This window comes from Nycticebus coucang, chromosome 22 (genome assembly GCF_027406575.1).
Source record: "Nycticebus coucang isolate mNycCou1 chromosome 22, mNycCou1.pri, whole genome shotgun sequence".
Lineage (NCBI taxonomy): Eukaryota > Metazoa > Chordata > Mammalia > Primates > Lorisidae > Nycticebus > Nycticebus coucang.
In genome coordinates, this window is record NC_069801.1 from 42,507,826 (window position 1) to 42,528,191 (window position 20,366).

The 20,366-nt window shown below is 41.8% G+C and overlaps 1 protein-coding gene across 1 annotated transcript in view; it reads right to left on the reverse strand.

Moving 5' to 3' along the window:
* Positions 1 to 728: 728 nt before the first annotated feature.
* PIK3R3 (phosphoinositide-3-kinase regulatory subunit 3) overlaps positions 729 to 20,366 on the reverse strand; it is an 85,381-nt gene continuing 65,743 nt past the window's right edge. Inside the window, exons 7-10 of the mRNA XM_053575239.1 lie at positions 18,548 to 18,724; positions 12,474 to 12,548; positions 11,859 to 12,029; positions 729 to 3,440 (exon numbers count right to left, since the gene is read on the reverse strand). Of these exons, the coding sequence (XP_053431214.1) occupies positions 3,242 to 3,440; positions 11,859 to 12,029; positions 12,474 to 12,548; positions 18,548 to 18,724 (622 nt within the window). The 3' untranslated portion in view covers positions 729 to 3,241. The remainder of the gene's footprint in view (positions 3,441 to 11,858; positions 12,030 to 12,473; positions 12,549 to 18,547; positions 18,725 to 20,366) is intronic.

Sequence of the window (20,366 nt, forward strand, 5' to 3'; positions counted from 1 at the left end):
ATGTATTTTTTTGACTACATCAAAGACAACAGAAGAATAGGTTTTTCACAAGTAACAACAGGGCACCAAAGTCACATGCTGGAATTTGTAAGGAAACAAGGTGTCACAAAGTGGCTTAGAGCTAAAACAAGGCTGAGCAGCTGGCAGCAGAGGGCCACATGGACCCTCTGGTTTCTGAGGCCACTGAAGCCTCACAGAGGCCTACTCCAGGGTCTTAATTGGCAACAGGGATGACCTTAGAAACCAGGAATTGCCCAGATGCAACTCTTGGTTCAAGAGAATACATGGGCTGGTTCCCTGCAGCAAGAAGAGGAGACTCATGGAAGATAACCACACTGGCTCTCAAAGCTTCTGAGCACATGAGGTCCAAGATCGGAGATCCCTTCAACGTTGGAGAGGGATGGGTGAAGTGTTGGCCAGATCAGTGGTAGGGACATAGGTAGCCTATCCAGGCCAGAACCATCGCCAAGGTTTGACATCTATAGCCAGGTGGCATTGTTCTGTGATGAAAGCTCTACCTGGAAAAGATGAGCATAGGACCTGTGTCTAAACATCCCCAAGCTGCTTTTATGTTGCTGGCTAGCTTCTCTAGCCAGGAGAGAAGGAGACCCAAAACCCTCTGGTTTTGGTCTCTCTCTTTACCCTCTTTAACTGCAGTTAAGATGCCAAGAGAGACAGTTCCAGCGCTCAGATGATGGGAAAGGACACAGAGCTAGACTCATGAAGGAGGCCACAACCTGTTCCCAAACCATGAAGTAAAGGAGAAGCCTACGAACCCTGTACACACACCAGGCATGGTGGATAGCGGACTGGTCCCTATGCCATCTCCATTGACTGAGGATCAAGCAAGTCATATGGCAACTGCATAAAAAATACTTTCCAACTTCTCAAGTGATACCCAAGTCTTGGATCCCACAAAGCAATGAATTCAAGAATGAAAAACAGAAAAGAAATTAAAGTGAAGGAACAAAACACTGAAGAAAAAGCAGCCCTTCTCCATAAGCCAGCCCAAGTGTAGATAACTGGTGCTTGCTCTGTCCCTGCACACCCTCCATGTCTGCCCAAATGAGCAGGCACATTGTTCAACAATACAAGCATGTACCTATCTACCCAACTGGTTTATTTTAAAACAGACATTCAAAACACTAAAATTTTAGTACCAAATAGAAGAGCACCTTGCACCTAATCTTGACCATCCACTGCTTAAGGAGGTTCAACACCAAGCTGAAAGCATCTAGGTGTTCCTAGCAGCAATCAGCCTGCCATTATCCAGGAAAACTTTCAGTAAGATTACTGGCAGTTTGGAGAAGGGATGAGCTGGCTATTAGCCAAGGACTTAAGTCAAAACCACAACATTTGGGGAGGGGTGTTTTCATTTGTCTCTATCTCACCCAATCTTGAAACTGCAACAAAGCCAAGGAAATGCCAAAAATAGTCACTCTCCTTCCTATCCTTATGACTAGTAACTGGAGGTTTTCCCAAATTTTTTTTGTCTGTATCTACATAATGGTCTATTTTTCAGAACCTCACCCAGGTTAAGTGATCAAGGAAAGTAATATTTTTCTTTCACCTCTAGAACTAGAGCTTTCCTAACTGTAAGCCATATGAACCAAGACCCAGGCACTGGCTTCTCTAGCTCAGCCAGGATGTCTGACTGCATAGCTTTGGGCTCAAAGAGCTGACTCACTGGGAGCCTATTATGGTCCCAGGATTGGCTCAGAGGCAGCTGGACTTTGTCAAATGAGTGTTGACTGATGGGTGTGGGGCATAATGGAGGCAGGAGTAGATGCCCCCCCATTCCATTTGGCTAGCTTCATTCAGCTGGAAGGCTTAAACCACATGGAGCAGAAGATTCCTGGCCTAAAACCAAGGCCACTGGAGCATGAGGGCAGACTGTGCACATTGCTTTAACGCCAGGATCACAAAAAAAGGCAAAGAGAAAAGCTTGCAGATGGCTTCTGCTAACAGTCTAACTCTGTAAGCCATCTTTTCTCCCTGCAGAAGCTCCATATGTATAGTGTGGTAGACCCTCACCCTGGACACCAGGGTCTGTGATTTACTGAGGTCCCTGACCACAGTCTGACTCCCCACTTTAGCCACCTATGGCTCCCTAAACCCTACCCAGAAAAGGAGGGGAGATGAAAGGAAATTAAACCCTGTTTACTGTTTCTGCAGGGTCTTTAAACTTGGGGAAGCACAAATTAAGAATGTTGTTCTAGATCATTATTTGGTTTATCAAGCCATCTAAAAGCACTGGATTGCACCTTTTCTTTACTCATACAAACAATTTACAAAGGTTTCAAACAACACATCATTCTTGAGGCTAAAGAAACACCACACAAGCACCAACTTCAATTTATGATTCAAAGCTCACCATCCCCACAAAAACAATGCTATTCCTCATCTCTGAGAAACAAGGACAGACAGAAGGGTTTACACTGACCAATTTTAGTGTTTACTAAAACTCACAAACTCTAGTTTTGTTTTTATTTTCAAGTTTTGGTACAGAAGTGTACATTCAGCGACTACTGCCGTCTTCTCCCAGCAGACCTTAGTCTGGCAACAAACATTGTTCTGTTGGTTTCTGAACGTAATGCTTCTTCAAAGGGAGGAAGGGAGATGCTGAAACCTAAATTATGTTAGTAAAATAAAGTACCTTCACCTGAAGTTTTTTTTTACCACCTTGCCTTAGATTCTTTAAATGAAATCTCAAGCCTCCCTATTTCCTTTGGTTGTCTTTTTCACTCACCAATTCCGCTTCTGCTACAGAACCTAAACAGCCTCTTTTGGGGAGTGAGGAGAAGGAAGAGAGACTGCCAGAGCAAAGCAGAACTCCCGGCAGAGCCATGCCCCCACTGCGTTCTCAGCATCAAAGGACCAAAGAGGACATGTACTCTTCAAAGGCTTCCAAATACAGCTCCCACCCAGCTCCCACCAAGCCTAGTATGTTCTGTTGAGGGTGCCTGGCTAAACAAAACAAAAACCCCAATGAAAAAGACTTTGTAAAAAACATCTCCTTCCAGCTTAGTAAGTCACTGCAGCGGCACAGCTGAGTCCCAAAGAACCCCAGGCCCCTAAAGTCCCCATCTAGGCCAGCGGCTGTGTGGCCTCTCCACATCACATTCACAGAATCACTTCTTGTGCAAAACAAGCAGTCTACATATAAAGAATGCCCTCATCATAGTCTAATAAAAACTGTAGGATAAAAGGCTAGAGAGCCACCTCTCTTCCCACTTCCTCTTTATCTGCAAAGTGAGGGCATCTGTGCATAGACAGGGTAGGCAAGCCTGACGTTCAGGGAGTCGTTGTGCTGAACCAGGGAGGTCTGCTGGTAATGGAGCACCAGCTCTTTCAGTGAGCTGTACAGGTTGTAGGGCTCTGCAAAGCCATAGCCCCGAGCAGTGCTGTAGATCACACAGTGCTTCACTTCCCCATCGGCACTGCAATGACACAGGACAGAAGAAAAACGTTAAGGCAGGTAACACTCGACACCCACAGTCTGAGAGCAACAAAGGAGGAACAGAAATGTTCTGTCAATCGAAGCTTGTAAAACTGTCTCTCCCACCTCAGATATAGATATAAACTTGGCCACAGATACAGATATGTTAAAAACAACATAAACATAGGATTTTTTGTTTTTTTTGAGACAGAGCCTCAGTCTTTCACCCTGGGTAGAGTGTCGTGGTGTCAGAGCTCACAGCAACCTCAAACTATTGGCTTAAGCAATCCTCTTGTCTCAGCCTCCTAGGAAGCCAGGCTGCCACAACACCAGCTAATTTTCCTATTTTTAGAAGAGACAGGGTCTCACTCTGGCTTGGGCTGGTCTCAAACTCCTGAGCTCAGATAATCCACCCACCTCAGCCTCCCAGAGTACTAAGATTATAGGCATCAGCCCCCATGCCCAGCCAGTAAGTTTTATTTCTTAAGGCTCAATTCTATTCAGTGACCTATGGTCTTTCCTTATGTCAGTCTTGATTGCTATATGCCTTGTATTAAGTTTTAAAATCAAGAGATTTGGGCAGCACCTGCGACTCAGTGGACAGGGCGCCAACCCCATATACTGAAGGTGGGGGTTTTGAACCGGGCCCTGGCCAAACTGCAACAAAAAAATAGCCAGGTGTTGTGGTGGGTATCTGTAGTCCCAGCTACTCAGGAGGCTGAGGCAAGAGAATTGCCTAAGCCCAAGAGTTGGAGGTTGCTGTGAGCTGTGACATCACATCACTCTATGGAGGGTAATAAAGTGAGACTTTGTCTCAAATAAATAAATAAATAAAATAAAGAGGTTTAAGTACTCCAACTTTTTTCTATTTTTTCAAGTTACTGTGGGTATTCTGGGTCCCTTGCATTTTCTTCTGAATTTTAGAGTTATCTCATCAATATCTGCAAATATCCAGCTGGGATTCTGACAAGACTGTAATGTACAAGACTGCATTTAAATTAATTGATTAATTTAATTTAATCAATTTAGTAAGTACTACCTTCTTAATATTAACTTCTGATTCACAGACATGGAATTTTTTGTTTGTTTGTTTTTTTAGAGACAGATTCTCATTTTATCGCCCTCGGTAGAGTGTCAATGGCATCACAGCTCACAGCAACCTCCAACTCCTGGGCTTAGGCGATTCTCTGGCCTCAGCCTCCCGAGTAGCTGGGACTATAGGCGCCCGCCACAACGCCCAGCTATTATTTTGTTGCAGTTTGGCAGGGGCCAGGTTCGAACCTGCCACCCTCGGTATATGGGGCCAGCGCCCTACTCACTGAGCCACAGGCACCGCCCCAGAATGTTTTTTCACTTCTTTTTTTTTTTCTTCTTCCTTTCTTTTCCCTCTCCTCCCCTCTCCTTTCTTTTCTCTCTTTCCTTCCTTTCTTTCTCTTTTTTTCTGGAGACAGAGTCTTGTTCTGCTGCCTGGGCTAGAGTGCAGTGACAGCATCATAGCTTACTGCAACCTACCTCAAACTCCTACGTTGAAGGGACCCTCCTGCCTCAGCCTCCTGAGTAGCTGGGACTGAAGGCCCATGACACCACGCCTGTCTAGTTTTTCTGTTTTTAGCAGAGATAGGGCCTTACTCAGGCTGGTCTCAAACTCCTGAGTTCAAGCAATCCTGTGATCAGCCTCCCAAAGAGCTAGCATTACAGGTGGAGCCACAGTGCCTCGCTCTTTTCACTTACTTAGATCTTTAATTTCCTTCAATGATGTTTTGTAGTTTCACTGTACAACTCTTAACACTTTCTTTGTGTTTGTTTTTGGGTTTTTAGCAGTCATTTTCTGACCAATTAATAGTTCATTTGTTTCTATTTTGATACTATTGTAAATGGTATGTCTTCTTTTTTTGTTTTTTTGGTACAATTGGGGTTTTTTGGGTTTTTTGCTTGTTTTTTTATTTTTAAGCCTACAGCACCTTGTATTCTCAGGTGGTCTCCCCATCCAAGTAGTAACCAGGCATGACCCTGCTTAGCTTCCAAGATCATCTGAGATCAGGCATGTTCAGGGTGGTATGCCTGTATACTCTTCATTTCAGTTTTGGATTGTTCATTACTAGCAAATAGAAATTCACTTTTGTATCTTGTAACCTGCAATCTTGCAGAACTTATTATCTCTAAAAGTTTACTACTTCCTTTCTATCTAATCTTTTTCTTGCCTAATTTCTCTGCCTAGAAGCTTCTGCACAAAGATGAACAGATGGGTTAGAGCAGACAATCTTGTCTTCTTCTGGATCTTAGGGAAAGCATGCAGTCTTTCATCATTAAGTATAATGTCAGCTGTGGAGTTTTCATTGACGTCCTTTATGAGGTTGAGAAGCTCCCTCTTATACCTAGTTTGTATTGAGTGTTCTTTAACATGAAAAAATTAGATTCTGCCAAATGCTTTTATGTGTCTCTATTAAGATAATCATGTGATTTTTGTCCTTTATTCTATGAAAGCACATTGTAACATTAATTGATTGTTCTATGTTGAACTACCCTTCTATTCCTGAAATGAATACTTTGTTTTTTTTTTTTTTTTTTGGAAACAGAATTTCACTTTGTCGCCCTTGGTACTGTACCGTGGCATCACAGCTCACAGCAACCTCAAACTCTTGGACTCAAGTGATTCTCTTGCCTCAGCCTCCCAAGTAGCTGGGACTACAGGTGTCCACCACAACACCCAGCTATTTGTAGAGACATGGGTCTCACTCTAGCTCAGGCTGGTCTCGAACCCATGAGCTCAGGCAATCCACCTGCCTCAGCCTCCCAGAGTGCTAGGATTACAGGCGTAAGCCACCATGCCTAGCCTGTAAATACTTTTTATAAGCAACTGAAGCCTCAGCTAATTATTTGCTGAGGATTTTTATGTCTACATTCATAAGGCCAATGATTTTCCTGTGATGTATTTGTCTACTCTTGGCATCAGGGTAATACTGCCATCATTTAATGATTTGGACTGTATTCTCTACTCTTCTATTTTTGGGGAGAGTTGAAGGATTGAAGGATTGGTGTTATTTTTTTTAATGTTTGGAAGAATTTCTCAGTGAAGCTACCTGAGCCTAAGCTTTTCCTTATGGAAAAGTTTTTGATTAATAATTCAATTTCTTGGCTCGGCACCCATAGCTCAGTGGTTAGGGCGCCAGCCACATGCACCAGGGCTGGTGGGTTCAAACCTTGTTTGAACAGGCCTGCTAAACAACAATGACAACTACAACAACAAAAAATTAGCCAGGTGTTGTGGTGGGCACCTATAGTCCCAGCTACTTGGGAGGCTGAGTCAAGAGAATTGCTTAAGCCTAAGAGTTTGAGGTTGCTGGGAGCTGTGATGCCATGGCACTCTACCGAGGGAGACATAGTGAGACTCTGTCTGAAAAAATAATAATAATAATAGGGGCAGCGCCTGTGGCTCAGTGGGCAGGGCACCAGCCCCATATACCGAGGGTGGTGGGTTAAAACCCAGCCCTGGCCAAACTGCAACAAAAAAATAGCCAGGCGTTGTGGCAGGCGCCTGTAGTCCCAGCTACTCGGGAGGCTGAGGCAAGGGAATCGCCTGAGCCTAGAAGTTGGAGGTTGCTGTGAGCTGTGTGACACCACGACACTCTACTGTAGGTGATAAAGTGAAACTCTGTCTCTAAAAAAATAATAATCATAATCATAATTCAATTTATTTACTTATTACATAATTCTATTCAGATTCTTTATTTCTTCTTGAATCAGTTTGGGCAGCCTCCAGGAATCTGTCCACAGGAGCTGGGACACTGACCCCCTGCACACTCTAATCCACACATAACTTTTAATTCCTTAAAGACTTTAACTACTAATAACTTACTGTTGACTAGAACCTTACCAACAACATAAAGAGTTGATTAACACGTTTTTGTTTGTTATATATACAGTATTCTTATAATAAAGTAAACTAGAGAAAAGAAAATGTTTTAAAAAATTGTTAAGGAAGAGAAAATACACTTATTATTCATTAAGTGGGTTCATGTGCATTTGATAATGTATATTCTGCTATTGTTGGGTGGAGTGTTCTACAGACATCTGTTAATTAGATCTGCTTGTTTTATAGTATCATTCAAGTTTTCTATTTCCTTGTTGATCTTTGTCTATCCCTAATCAAATTTCTTATATTCCAAAAGGCAACAATAATAAGGAATACAAGTTCTGTCACTACCTAACTCCCCAGCCCAGTGGGATACATGCATTGCTGCAAGTATACTTAGCCTGAGAAGGTCCTGGAGATTAACAACTTCTTAGGCATCTCTGTGATGTAACTAACAAATTAAAATGGAAGCATAAATGAGAGATCTATACCTGACTACATGATTTTAATTTTGCTATGAAAAGTCATAAAAAACTGAACTTACGTAGATCCTTACTTCAGCACATGTCTAAGTACACTGGGAGATCACTGTTGGCAGGCTTTCTAGAGCAAGAGTGACTGGCAAAAAAGTAAAAGTCTTTGTGATGCCAGTCTTTCTTGCTACCAATCATCGTCAATATGAATTCCGATATGAAGTATGACTGCGGTTAGTTTTTACAGCAAGGGAAATTCACACTGTTGTGCACTTGAGTCTGGTCAAGTCTGTTGCTAAAGGAAAGAGAGCAAGAATATAGTTCCCCAAGATTCAAGCTGTTTCTTGATTTTCCAGAGATTAGTTTTGCTGGCAGCACCTCCAAACACATCCTTAACCTATAGGCTGCCACCCAATGACCTGGATAAAAGGGACTGTGCTTACTAACTTCCTTCTTTTTATTATTTTTAAAAGATCCCAAATCTTTTTTTTTTTTTTTTAAGAGACAGAGTCTCACTTTATCACCCTTGGTAGATAACTGTGGCATCGCAGCTCACAGCAACCTCCAATTCTTGGGCTCAAGTGATTCTCTTGCCTCAGCCTCCGAGTAGCTGGGTCTACAGGTGCCTGCCACAACACCTGGCTATTTTTTGTTGCAGTTTGGCCAGGGCTGGGTTCGAACCCACCACCCTCAGTATATGGGGCTGGTGCCCTACTCAGTGAACCACAGGTGCCGCCCAAAGACCCCAAATCTTTCAAGAACCATCCTTTCTTGTCATGTTCACTCAAATAACCTATTTCTCCCCCCATAAGACATCCTATTCATACTTTTTTTTGTTTGTTTGTTTTTTTGCAGTTTTCGCTGGGGTTGGGTTTAAAACTGCCACCTCCAGCATATGGGGCCAGCACCCTACTCCTTTGAGCCACAGGCGCCACCTATCCCATTCATACTTTCAACATCCAGCTCAAATAAATTCCTTTTCCACAAAACCTCCTAGCCCTCTCTTTCTCCACTAGAATTAACACTTCTGCATGTGCACAGCCTACCAATGATACCTATTTCACAGTGATTCTATTCATACTGGATATTTAGTGAAATGAAGAAAACCTGGTGCAGCAAGAAAATGTGGGCTTTGTAAACTTGGATTCAAACACTGACTCGATGACAGAAGTGGACCACTGAAGGCAAGATGATCCTGTGAACACTGCGGACTCTCTTAATATGAATGCCTTTTATCTAGCTTCTGCAGTTTGCCCTCTTTGAGGGCAGAATCGCTTTGTCATCTTTGTCTTTTGCTGTGTCTACCAAGCAGCATCATTATCATAATAATATTAGTAGGAACATTTACTTACATGACATCACTGTTAAAAGAATATTACATTACGTATGTTAACTCATTTAATCCTCACGAAAACCGTGAAGTATAATTATTCTTATTTCAGTGGTAAGGAAACTGTGCAAAGAATGGTTAAGTAATTTACCTCAGGTTACACTGCTAGTAAGCAATAGAGCCAGGATTTGTATCAGGCACCATCACACTTCTTTTCTAAGTGTGGTCTTTGCCAATGGAGATGTGTGCCTTCTTTAGGAATATACTCAACACTCAGGTAAAATCTGACTGAGGACTGGTTAGTTATCCCGAATTTCATTTTCCATTAAAAAGCAAACAGGCTTTGCTCAAACAAGTCATCTTAAGGAAAACCCATCCATATTTTCTATCACAACCTCAACAGAATACTATTTAATTTTAAAACTTTGGCCGGGGGCAGCGCCTGTGGCTCAAAGGAGTAGGGCACCAGCCCCATACATATGCTGGAAATGGCAGGTTCAAACCCAGCCCCAGCCAAAAACTGCAAAAAAAAAAAAAAAAAATTTTTTTTGGCCAGGCATGGTAGCTCACACCTGTAATCTTAGTGCTGTGAAAAAGGCTGAGGTGGGAGACTACCTTGAGTTCAGGAGTTTGAGACCAGACTGAGCAAGAGCGAGACTCTATCTCTACTAAATTAGTACCCATAGTCCCAGCTACTTGGGAGGCTAAGGCAGGAAGATCACTTGAGCCTAATGATTTGAGATTGCTGTGTGCTATGATCATGCCATAGCACTCTCCCCACAGCAAAAGAATGAGGCTCTGTCTGAAAAAAGAAGAATACCATTTATTTTTATTTTTGAGACTGAGTCTCACTTTGTTGCCCTGGGTATAGTGCCATGACATCACGGCTCACAGCAACCTCAAATACTTAGGCTCAAGTGATTCTCTTGCCTCAGCCTCCTAAGTAGCTGGTACTACAGGCACCCACCACAATACCTGGTAATGTTTAGAGATGAGGTCTCACTTTTGCTCAGACTGGTCTTGAACTCTGCAGCTTAGGCAATCTACCTGCCTCAGCCTCCCAAGTGCTAGGATTACAGGCGTGAGCCACCGCGCCCAGCCAAGAATGCCATTTTTCTTTTCTTTTTTTTTTTTTTGACACAGAGTCTCACTATGTATGTCACCCTCAGTACAGTGGCGTGGCATAGCTCACAGCAACCTCAAACTTTTGGGCTTAAGCGATTCTCTTGCCTCAGCCTCCCAAGTAGCTGGGACTACAGGCACCAACCACAACACCCATATATTTTTTTTTGTTGCAGCTGTCATTGTTTTCAGCAGGCCCAGGCGGGTTCAAACCCGCCAGCACCGGTGTATATGGCTGGCGCCCTAACCACTGAGCAACAGGCACCAAGCCAATTTTAAAATTTATTTATTTTTATTTATTTATTTATTTTGTAGAGACAGAGTCTCACTTTACCGCCCTTCTGCCATGAAGTCACAGGACTCACAGCAACCTCTAGCTCTTGGGCTTAGGCGATTCTCTTGCCTTAGCCTCCCAAGCAGCTGGGACTACAGGCGCCCACCACAGTGCCCGGCTATTTTTTGGTTGCAGTTTGGCTGGGGCTGGGTTTGAACCCACCACCCTTGGTATATGGGGCCAGCACCCTACTCACTGAGCCACAGGCGCAGCCCTAAAATTTATTTAAATAGAGTTTTTCTTTTGAAATAAAGAAGTAAAATAGTTCTATTTAATCAAGCCTTCCCTGAATTGACATCGGCGATGAAGCTAGGCATACTGAAGACTAATAAGATTAAATGATTATTTTCAATTCAAGATCTCACATGACTTTTCACCAATACCTAAAATCCAACAGCAATAATGCAGGGCCTAATCTGCTTACCATGTAAATTAAAACCCCAAGATAATTTCAGATATCATTTCTCACGCAACTATTTTCTTTGTACAAATATTAATGTTCCAGGCCTGGTGCGGTAGCTCACGCCTGTAATCCTAGCACTCTGGGAGGCCGAGGCTGGTGGAATGTCTGAGCTCAGGAGTTCAAGACCAGCCTGAGCAAGAGTGAGACCCTGTCTCTAAGAAAAATAGCCAGGTAGCCAGGCGAGGTGGCTCACCCCTATAATTCCAGCACTTGGGAGGCTGAGGTAGGTGGCTTGCCTGAGCTCACAGGCTCCAGACCAGCCTGAGCCAGAGTGAGTCTCTAAAAAATAGCCGGGCATAGTGGCAGGCACCTGTAGTCCCCGCTACTTGGGAGGCTGAGGCAAGATAATCACTTAAACCCAATAGTTTGAGGTTGCTGTGAGCTAAGACACCATGGCACTCTACCAAGGGTGACCAAGTCAGACTCTGTCTCCAAGAAAAAAAAAAAAAATAGCCAGGGCTTGTCACCAGTAGCTCAGCAGCTAATGCACCAGCCATATACACCAGAGCTGGTGGGCTCGAACCCAGCCTGGGCCTGCCAAATAACAATGACAACTACAACCAAAAAATAGCTAGGCGTTGTGGTGGGCACCTGTAGTACCAGCTACTTGGGAGGCTGAGGCAAGAGGATCACTTGAGCCCAAGAGTTTGAGGTTGCCGTGAGCTATGATTACCAAGGATGACAAAGTGAGACTGTCTCAAAAAAACAAAAAAAACAAATATTAATATTCCAAGACATAGGTTCTCATTACTAAAGTACTAATTTCATCTGAATTGTATGAGGGGGTGATTATAGTAATCAATGCAGAAGATTTCAAAAGGCCATAGCCCCAGAGAAGACTTACACCACAGAGCAAGCATAGCATCCTTTCTTGCTACTCTCACGAATTAGGAATGAACCATCAGGTTTCCCATAAAGCAAATCCTCTGCTTGTACTCGATTGATATCCTCAACAAACCAGGTTTTCTCGTCATAATGGGGCAGGTTTTCATCTTCCTCATTGATAAAATAGTTCCTAGAATTGAATGTTAATATATTATTCTAACAATCAGGTTATTTAACTCTAAAAGTAGTAAATTTACTTAAAAAAATAAAGATAAAATACAGTAAAAAATGCTTTTCTAAATCTTAAACCACAAAATGATAAAGCAAAATTGTAATTAGCTGGATGTTGTGACAAGTTCATTACTTGCTGTGTCACAGAAAGCACAGCATTCACTGTTTATCATGTGTATCTGAATAACAGTGCTTATGCATCCAGATTTCCTGTGGCTAAGCAGTCTCTGAACTCACATGCCTATAGGGTACTCTTCAGGCATGTCAATTCAAAAGACATTCAAAGTTCTTGATTCAATGTCCTCAAGTGACAATAAGAACCAATATTTATCATGTATAAGAAAGGTCCACATCTTACACTGAGAACAAAGCCCTCTGATAGAAAGGTATAGAGAGAACGTACTCATCAGCATCCTCATTTTTGATTCCCAGCCACGCATTCAGGCGCTTCTGTCTTACTCCTTTGTGATTGAGCCATCTGCCAGAGGAAAGACACCAGTGTCAGTAACTAGGCAAACTCTGCTTGAACAAGAAACATATGTCCAAACTAAGCAAAATTCCAGAGTCCAGAAACCTTTTTCTTTTTCTTTTTTTTGAGACAGCCTTACTTTGTTGGCCCTGGATGGAGTGCTATAAAGTCATAGCTCACAGCAACCCCAGACTCATGGGCTTAAGTGATTGCCTCAGCCTCCCAAGTAGCTAAGACTACAGTTGCCCACCACAATGCCCATTTAGTTTTAGAGATGGGGTCTCCCTCTTGCTCAGGCTGGTCTAGAACTCCTGAGCTCAAGCAATCTACCCACCTCAGCCTCCCAAGTGCTAGAATTACAGGTGTGAGCCACTGTACCCAGCCAGAAACCTCTTATTTTTCCGAGTCTCACAAAGAGTAACGAAGTTTCCCTAAATTAGCCTCTCCATTACTTTTCCTTCAACTAATACTATGATGAATTAATTTTTTCTGCGAAAGGGCAGAAACACCCTCGGTAGAGTACTGTGGCATCATAGCTCACAGCAACCTCAACTCTTGGGTTCAAGTGATTCTCTTGCCTCAGCCTCCCAAGTAGCTGGGACTATAGGTGCCCACCACAACACCTGGCTATATTTTAGAGACGAGGTCTTGCTCTGGCTCAGGCTGGTTTTGAACCTGTGAACTCAGGCAATCTACCCACTTCGGGCTTCTAGAGTGCTAGGATTACAGGCATAAGCCATCAAGCCCAGCCCTCTTAGGACTTGTAAAGTCTAAGTTATAGTTGTTTTCGTCACCCAGAAGTATGACATGAAAGTTATGCCACCACAAGTTCACATGTACTCACGCTCACACATAGTAGGACATTTGTTTCTGAAATTTTTTTTTTTTTTTTTTGATGAGATGAAATGGTATGTAGCTGTTTCTGAAATTTTAAGTTAGGTGAGCATCGTGCAATCTCCATTAAACCAGAGGACCCACTTCGTGGGGCCTACTGAACTGAGTTTAAAATTTGAAACTGTCCATTTCAACAACTAGTTTTGCACCTTTGCAAGCCGCAAGAAATTCACATTGGCAATCTGAGTTTTTTGGGGGTTTTTTTGAGACGGAGTCTCACTTTTGCCCTCGGTAGAGTGCCATGGCATTATAGCTCACAGAAACCTCAAATTCTTGGGCTCAAGCAATTCTCTTCTTCAGCCTTCCAAGTAGCTGGGACTACAGGCACCCACCACAACACCTGGCTATTTTTAGAGATGGGGGTCTCGCTCTTGCTCAGGCTGGTCTTGAACCTGTGAGCTCAGACAATCCACCTGTCTCGGCCTCCCAAAGTGCTAGGATTATAACCATGAGTCACCACACCCGGCAATCTGAGTCATTAATAAGAGTATGTGAACTAAAATAAAATTTTAAGCTACCCAGCTAACTGAATGGACCTCTTGGCCAAGGAGACCCCAAAATACCCTAAATGTCAGTTGCTGGCCATAAGAAAGGAGGTCAGACATGCCTCATCATGCCTATTCTCTTCTTGAACATATCCTGTCTACCTTATTAAGAGGCCTAAGGCTACACAAGACAAAGCTTAACTCATACCTCTACGTCATTAATTTACTTAATAGATCACTAAAGTCTTAGTATATATCTGGTGACTTGTCCCTGATTAACAGTTCTTTTTTCTTTTTTTGGAGACAAGAGTCTCACTTAGTTGCCCTCAGTAGAATACTGTGACAACACAGCTCACAGTAACCTCAAACACTTGAGCCATTCTCTTGCCTCAGCCTCCCAAGTAGCTGAGACTACAGGCGCCTGCCACAATGCCCAGCTATTTTTTTTTTTTTTTTTTTTTTGGAGACAGAGCCTCAAGCTGTTGGGCCATGACATCACAGCTCACAGCAACCTCCAACTCCTGGGCTCAAGCGATTCTCCTGCCTCCTCCTCCCAAGTAGCTGGGAATACCGGCACCTGCCACAACGCCCGGCTATTTTTTGGTTGCAGCCGTTGTTTGGCAGACCTGGGCTGAATTCGAACCCACCAGCTCAGGTATATGTGGCTGGTGCCTTAGCCGCTTGAACCAAAGGCACCAAGCCAATGCCCAGCTATTTTTAGAGATGGGGTCTTGCTCTGGCTCAGGCTGGTCTTGAACCTGTGAGCTCAAGCAATCCACCTGCCTTGGCCTCCCAGAGTGTTAGAATTACAGGCGTGAGCCACTATGCCCAGCTGATTAACAGTTCTTATCTTGAAACATCCCAAGCCTTTAGACATAAAGCTTCATTTCTTTATTCAATCACAAATCAAAGAATCTTCAAACTCATCTATAACCTGTAATGACCCACTTCAAGATGCCTTGCCTTTTCAGGCCAAAACAATGTAAGCCTTCCATATATTGAGTTGTGACTTTACTTGAAATTCTGACAGGCAATTTTTACATCTCCAAAACTCATCTGAAAGACTATTACATAGTTCTGAGGCTTTAAATAAATCTATTAATGATGCCAGGAACTGACTAGCTTTAAAAAATCATTTTGTAAAGCTCCAATGACATTAGTAGATACAGAGGGTACCATAAAATGTATACACATTTTAAGAAAGGAAAAAAACGCATTAGAATTGTAATATTCAAGTCATGTCTGACTTCTGCAATTACAAGAGATACAAGAAACAATATATAAGGTCACAAACATTATCAGTATATATATTACTACAATTCCAATACGGTTTTTTCCTTTCTTAAAATGTGCATACATGTTTCTAACTTACTGAATAATACCATGATGGCATGTAAAGGCGATAAATTATACAGGAAAAAATCTGAAGTATCAAAAGACCTAATACGCAGTTCTGATTCTGTTCCTAATTGTATGGTCTTTGATCTGCCTCTCTTTGTGCCACAGTCATCTCTTCTTAAAAAAAAAAAAAAAAAAAAAAAAACACACAGGGCAGCACCTGTGGCTCAGTGGGTAGGGTATTGGCCCCATATACCGAGGGTGGCGGGTTCAAACCCACCCCGGTCAAACTGCAACAAAAAAATAGCCGGGCATTCTGGTGGGCGCCTATAGTCCCAGCTACTCGGGAGGCTGAGGTAAGAAAATCACTTAAGGGGCGGCGCCTGTGGCTCAGTGAGTAGGGCACCGGCCCCATATGCCGAGTTCAAACCCAGCCCCGGCCAAACTGCAACAAAAAAATAGCCGGGCGTTGTGGCGGGCGCCTGTAGTCCCAGCTGCTCGGGAGGCTGAGGCAAGAGAATCGCTTAAGCCCAAGAGTTAGAGGTTGCTGTGAGCCGTGTGACGCCACAGCACTCTACCCGAGGGCAGTACAGTGAGACTCTGTCTCTACAAAAAAAAAAAAAAAAAAGAAAATCACTTAAGTCCAAGAGTTGGAGGTTGCTGTGAGCTGTGACACCACGGCACTCTACCAAGGGCAATAAAGTGAGACTCTGTCTCCAAAAAAAAAAAAAAACACACACACACACAGAAAATACTATTCCCATAGCTTACAGTGCAGTTAAGTTAGAAAAGAGAAAAAATAGCTAGTGTTAGCATATCCTTTCCTAGCCCCTACGCTAGCAAGTGAGGGAACTATATATATATACATATATATACACACATAAGTATATATATATACACACACACAGTGTCTTTTCTAAACATCTAATTGGTCTCACAACTCAAGTATCACACTTTAAGAGGAAAAGAGCTTGTATTTTGGTCTAAGACAAGATGATCAAGCAAGGAAGTCCCTGAGAGAAAGGGATAGGAAGAAATACTTTGAAACTAAAACAGCAGTCCTACAAGAGTTTAAACTTCCCTAGAAAGTGGCTGACATATCAAATTGGGGGGGGGGGTGAGGTGGAAAGAGCCCCAATGATAAATGAGATTAAATATTTCCCATATAATCAGGCAGATGGGAGTACAGAATGAATTAATTTTAATTTTAAGAAAAAGAAGAATGCAACTCATCTTGTACCAAGTTTTGTGGACAGAACCCCCTTAAGAATAAAGTAATATAACACTTTAGAAAGAAAAATCACATATAAAAACTTATTCATCATAAATATATTAAGGAGTGATTATTTTCAAAAACCCTAACCATCACTGCTGCTGTGAATAAACAGGAGTACAACTGCCATAAAAAGCAGTGTAGGAAGTTCCTATAACAGTTAAACACAGAATTAGCACAGGATCCAGGAATTTCCTTCCCCAAGAGAAATTAAAACATATGTCCATACAAAAACTCATCCATGAACATTCACAGGAGCATTACTGGTAATAGCCAAAAGGTAGACACAATGCAAACGTCCATCGATTTGATGATGATTAAACAAAATGTGGTATATCCATACAATGGCATATTTGGCCAGAAAAAGGATAGAAGTTCAGACAACATGCTACAACATAGATGAACCTTGAAAACATCATGCTGATTAAAAGAAGCCAGTCGCAAAAGACATTTAATGATTCCAAATGTGAAGGAAATATACAAAATACACAAATCAATAGAGGCAGAAAGTGGGTGCCTTACAGCTGAGGGGTTATGGACTGGGAATAAGTAAACGGTTCAGGGTTTCTTTTTAAGGTAACGAAAATGTTTAAAAATATGTGGTGATTTCAAATACCTCTGAATGCACTAAAAGCAATAAATTATACATTTTAAATGGGTGAATTATACAGGATGTAAACTGTATCTCAATAAAGTAGTAACAACAACAACAAAACATGCCACTCTCCACAGGACTCCTCAATCTAAAAACTCATCATTAATGTACTTATATTGTTATAGCAAGTTATTCATTTTTAATTTGTGAATTTAGGTTAATGAATACAGTAGTCTCCTCTAATTCACAGGGGACACATTCCAAGACCTCTCCTGGATGCCTTAAACTTCAGATAGTACAGAGACTTGTATATACTATGTTTTTCCCAAACATACGTAATTATGATAGAGTTTAATTCATAAAATAGGCATGATAAGAGATTAACAACAATAATAAAACAGAACAATTATAACAATATACTGAAATAAAAGTTGTGTGAATGTGGTCTCTCTCTCAAATGTCTTAGTGTATTATACTCACCTCTTTTCAGACTACAGCAGACATGAGAGAAATAAAACCGTGGAAAGCAAAATTGCAAAGAAGGGGGAACTACTGTACCAAGAAAAGTGAGTGATAAATACAAAAACTAACCTTGAACTCAGTATAAAAAAAGAATTGCACATTAACAACCCAATTCAGCCAGCTACAGTGGCTCACACCTGTAATCCTAGCACTTGGGAGGCTGAGATGGGTGGATTGCTTGAGCTCAGGAATTCAAGACCAGCCTGAGCAACAGTGAGACCCCTATCTCTACTAAAAACAGAAAAACTAGCTGGATGTTGTGGTGGTCACCTCTAGTCCTAGCTGCTTGTGAGGCTGAGGCAAGAGGATGACTTCTGCCCAAAAGTTTGAGTTTGTTGTGAACTATGATCACGTCACTTCACTGTATACAGACGACAGAGCAAGACTTTATCTTAAAAAACAAAGAAAAGTATTCAGTTTTACTATTCAAATTATCTTAAGTGCCTGCTGCAGTACACATTTCTGTTATTTAAATACAGAATCTCATTTCTTACACATAAAAATCATTTACAAGATTTTTCTGTGTACTTAATCTTAGACTCTCATAATTACTGTTCTTCCCTGTGCCTCTGAAGGGTAATTCCTAGTTCTGTGGTTCCACCAAGATTCTAGTTTTTTATTTAGGCAAACTCCAATCTGTACTTTTAAGTTGTATCACTTTGCTCATGCCAGTCTCTGAGATTTCCAAGACATCAGTATGAATTATAGTCTTACATTTAATTTGCCCCATGCACTGACTTCAGGTAAACTCTGGTTATCCTCTACAATTAATAAAGGCTGCTTTTCTAAGTTCTTACCATCTCACCAGTCAGTTCTCAATTACAAATCTCCTCTACCTCTAACGTCTCCAGGGCCTGGCAGTGGGCAGTGCTCCCTCCCCACACGGTCCCCAGCTACTTACACAAGGTGCTGATCTCGGATCTTACGCAGCTGGATCAGGTCAGGTTTGATACTATTCATTTTTTTATCTATTTCTCGGTTGTCCAAAGCTTGTTTCTTCAAATCCTGCTCTAGACGCATTTTGCTATCATGAATCTCACCCAGACGTGATTTTAATTTATCATAATTCATCATAATTCTGTGAAAATATGTGACATATTAAGGCTGAAATAGTAAACATACAGAAAGATCCTATAGTGTGAGCATGGTCATAATATTTTAACTATAGTGAACATCTGTTGTTTTTACCTGGCCCATATCCATTCCCATTCTTCCGGTAATATCACCTTGATGTTCCCTGTAAGTCAGGATGCTCTGCCCCAATCTCCGATCCAGGGGTGAACATATATTCAGTCCACACTGGCCAAAAAGGGTATTCTATCACATTTCATCTCCACTCTCAGACCACAATGACTAGTTCAGAAATGGGAATAAGACCCAAACTGATCCAAGGTCAGTCAATTCTAGGACTTTTGCTAGATCTGTTGTTAAAATAGAGTCTCTCTTTCCACAAGCATTGCTAAGATAGGAATATGCAATGCTAGGATTCCCAAGAATGGTACCACCTCACAGGGAAAGCCCGCCTGAGGATAAAGCCAACCCAGGGAAAAGCTGAACCAAGATGATGTGAGAGAGTATCCAGTGACCTTGTTTGGGTCCTGGGACCAGCCACAACTAAGCAAGTAAAGCTATATGTATGATATTCAAGAGGTAGCAGCAAAGCATAGCATAGCAGTCAAGAGCAGCGCTTTTATAGTTAGTCTATTTACATTTGAATCTCTGCCCTATCACTTACTGCAGGGACCATGGGCAAATTATTTAACTTCTCTGACTTCATTTCCTCATCTGTTTAAAATGGGCACCTACAGCTGTACCTACTTCCCTGAGTCACTGTGTTAATTAAATGTGATGATACATGTAAAAGGCCTGGAACATTGCCTAATACATCTTGGTAAGCATTCAGTAAATGACGGCTTGATTTTTTCCAATACACAAAAGTTTTGCTAAGCTCTGAAGCATTATGGTAACAGCTGTCCACATTACTCCTTTGTCACTCAAATATGTGGCTTTAAATTACTACTAGAAGTTTATCATGCTACTTTACCTTCCTCTCTAGCTAAACTACAAGTTCTTTCCCATTTCTTCATTAATATTAATAATCACCATTTACTGAAAGCCCACCATGTGCCAAGATTTTCACAGCATTCCGAGATAGTATCCAGTTTTCAGAAGGAAAAAGACTCAGAGAGGTTAAGTAACTCAAGGTTACACAGCTAATAAATGGCCAATATAGAATTTAAGACCATGGTTTTAGCCATTAAAACACACTGCCCCCACAGCACGTAGCTCTATACTCATGCACCCAGAAGTACACTAATATTGTGGTGTTAACATGAGAAATAATTAATATGAATGGAAAAGCAAAATTATTTTTATTTATTATCCACTTTTTAATCCCTTTCACTCCTCAGCCCACTATTATCTAGCTCAGTCTTCCAACATTTCATTAAATTTGCTTTGATGAAGATTTCCAATATCCTTTTAGTTGCCAAATCCAACACTTGTCATACTGCTCATTCTCTAGGTAATCTCATTCTTAGCATCTACCATCACTTACATACTTATGCCTCAAAAATCCTTTCTCTACCAGATTCCAAATCCAAATAACCAGCTCCCTGCCATCCAGACAGCTCCATCCAGGTACTCACAGGAACCTCAAACTCACTGATTACAATCCTGAATCACATGTGGCTTTATATTACTAGTAAACCTTTCTATCT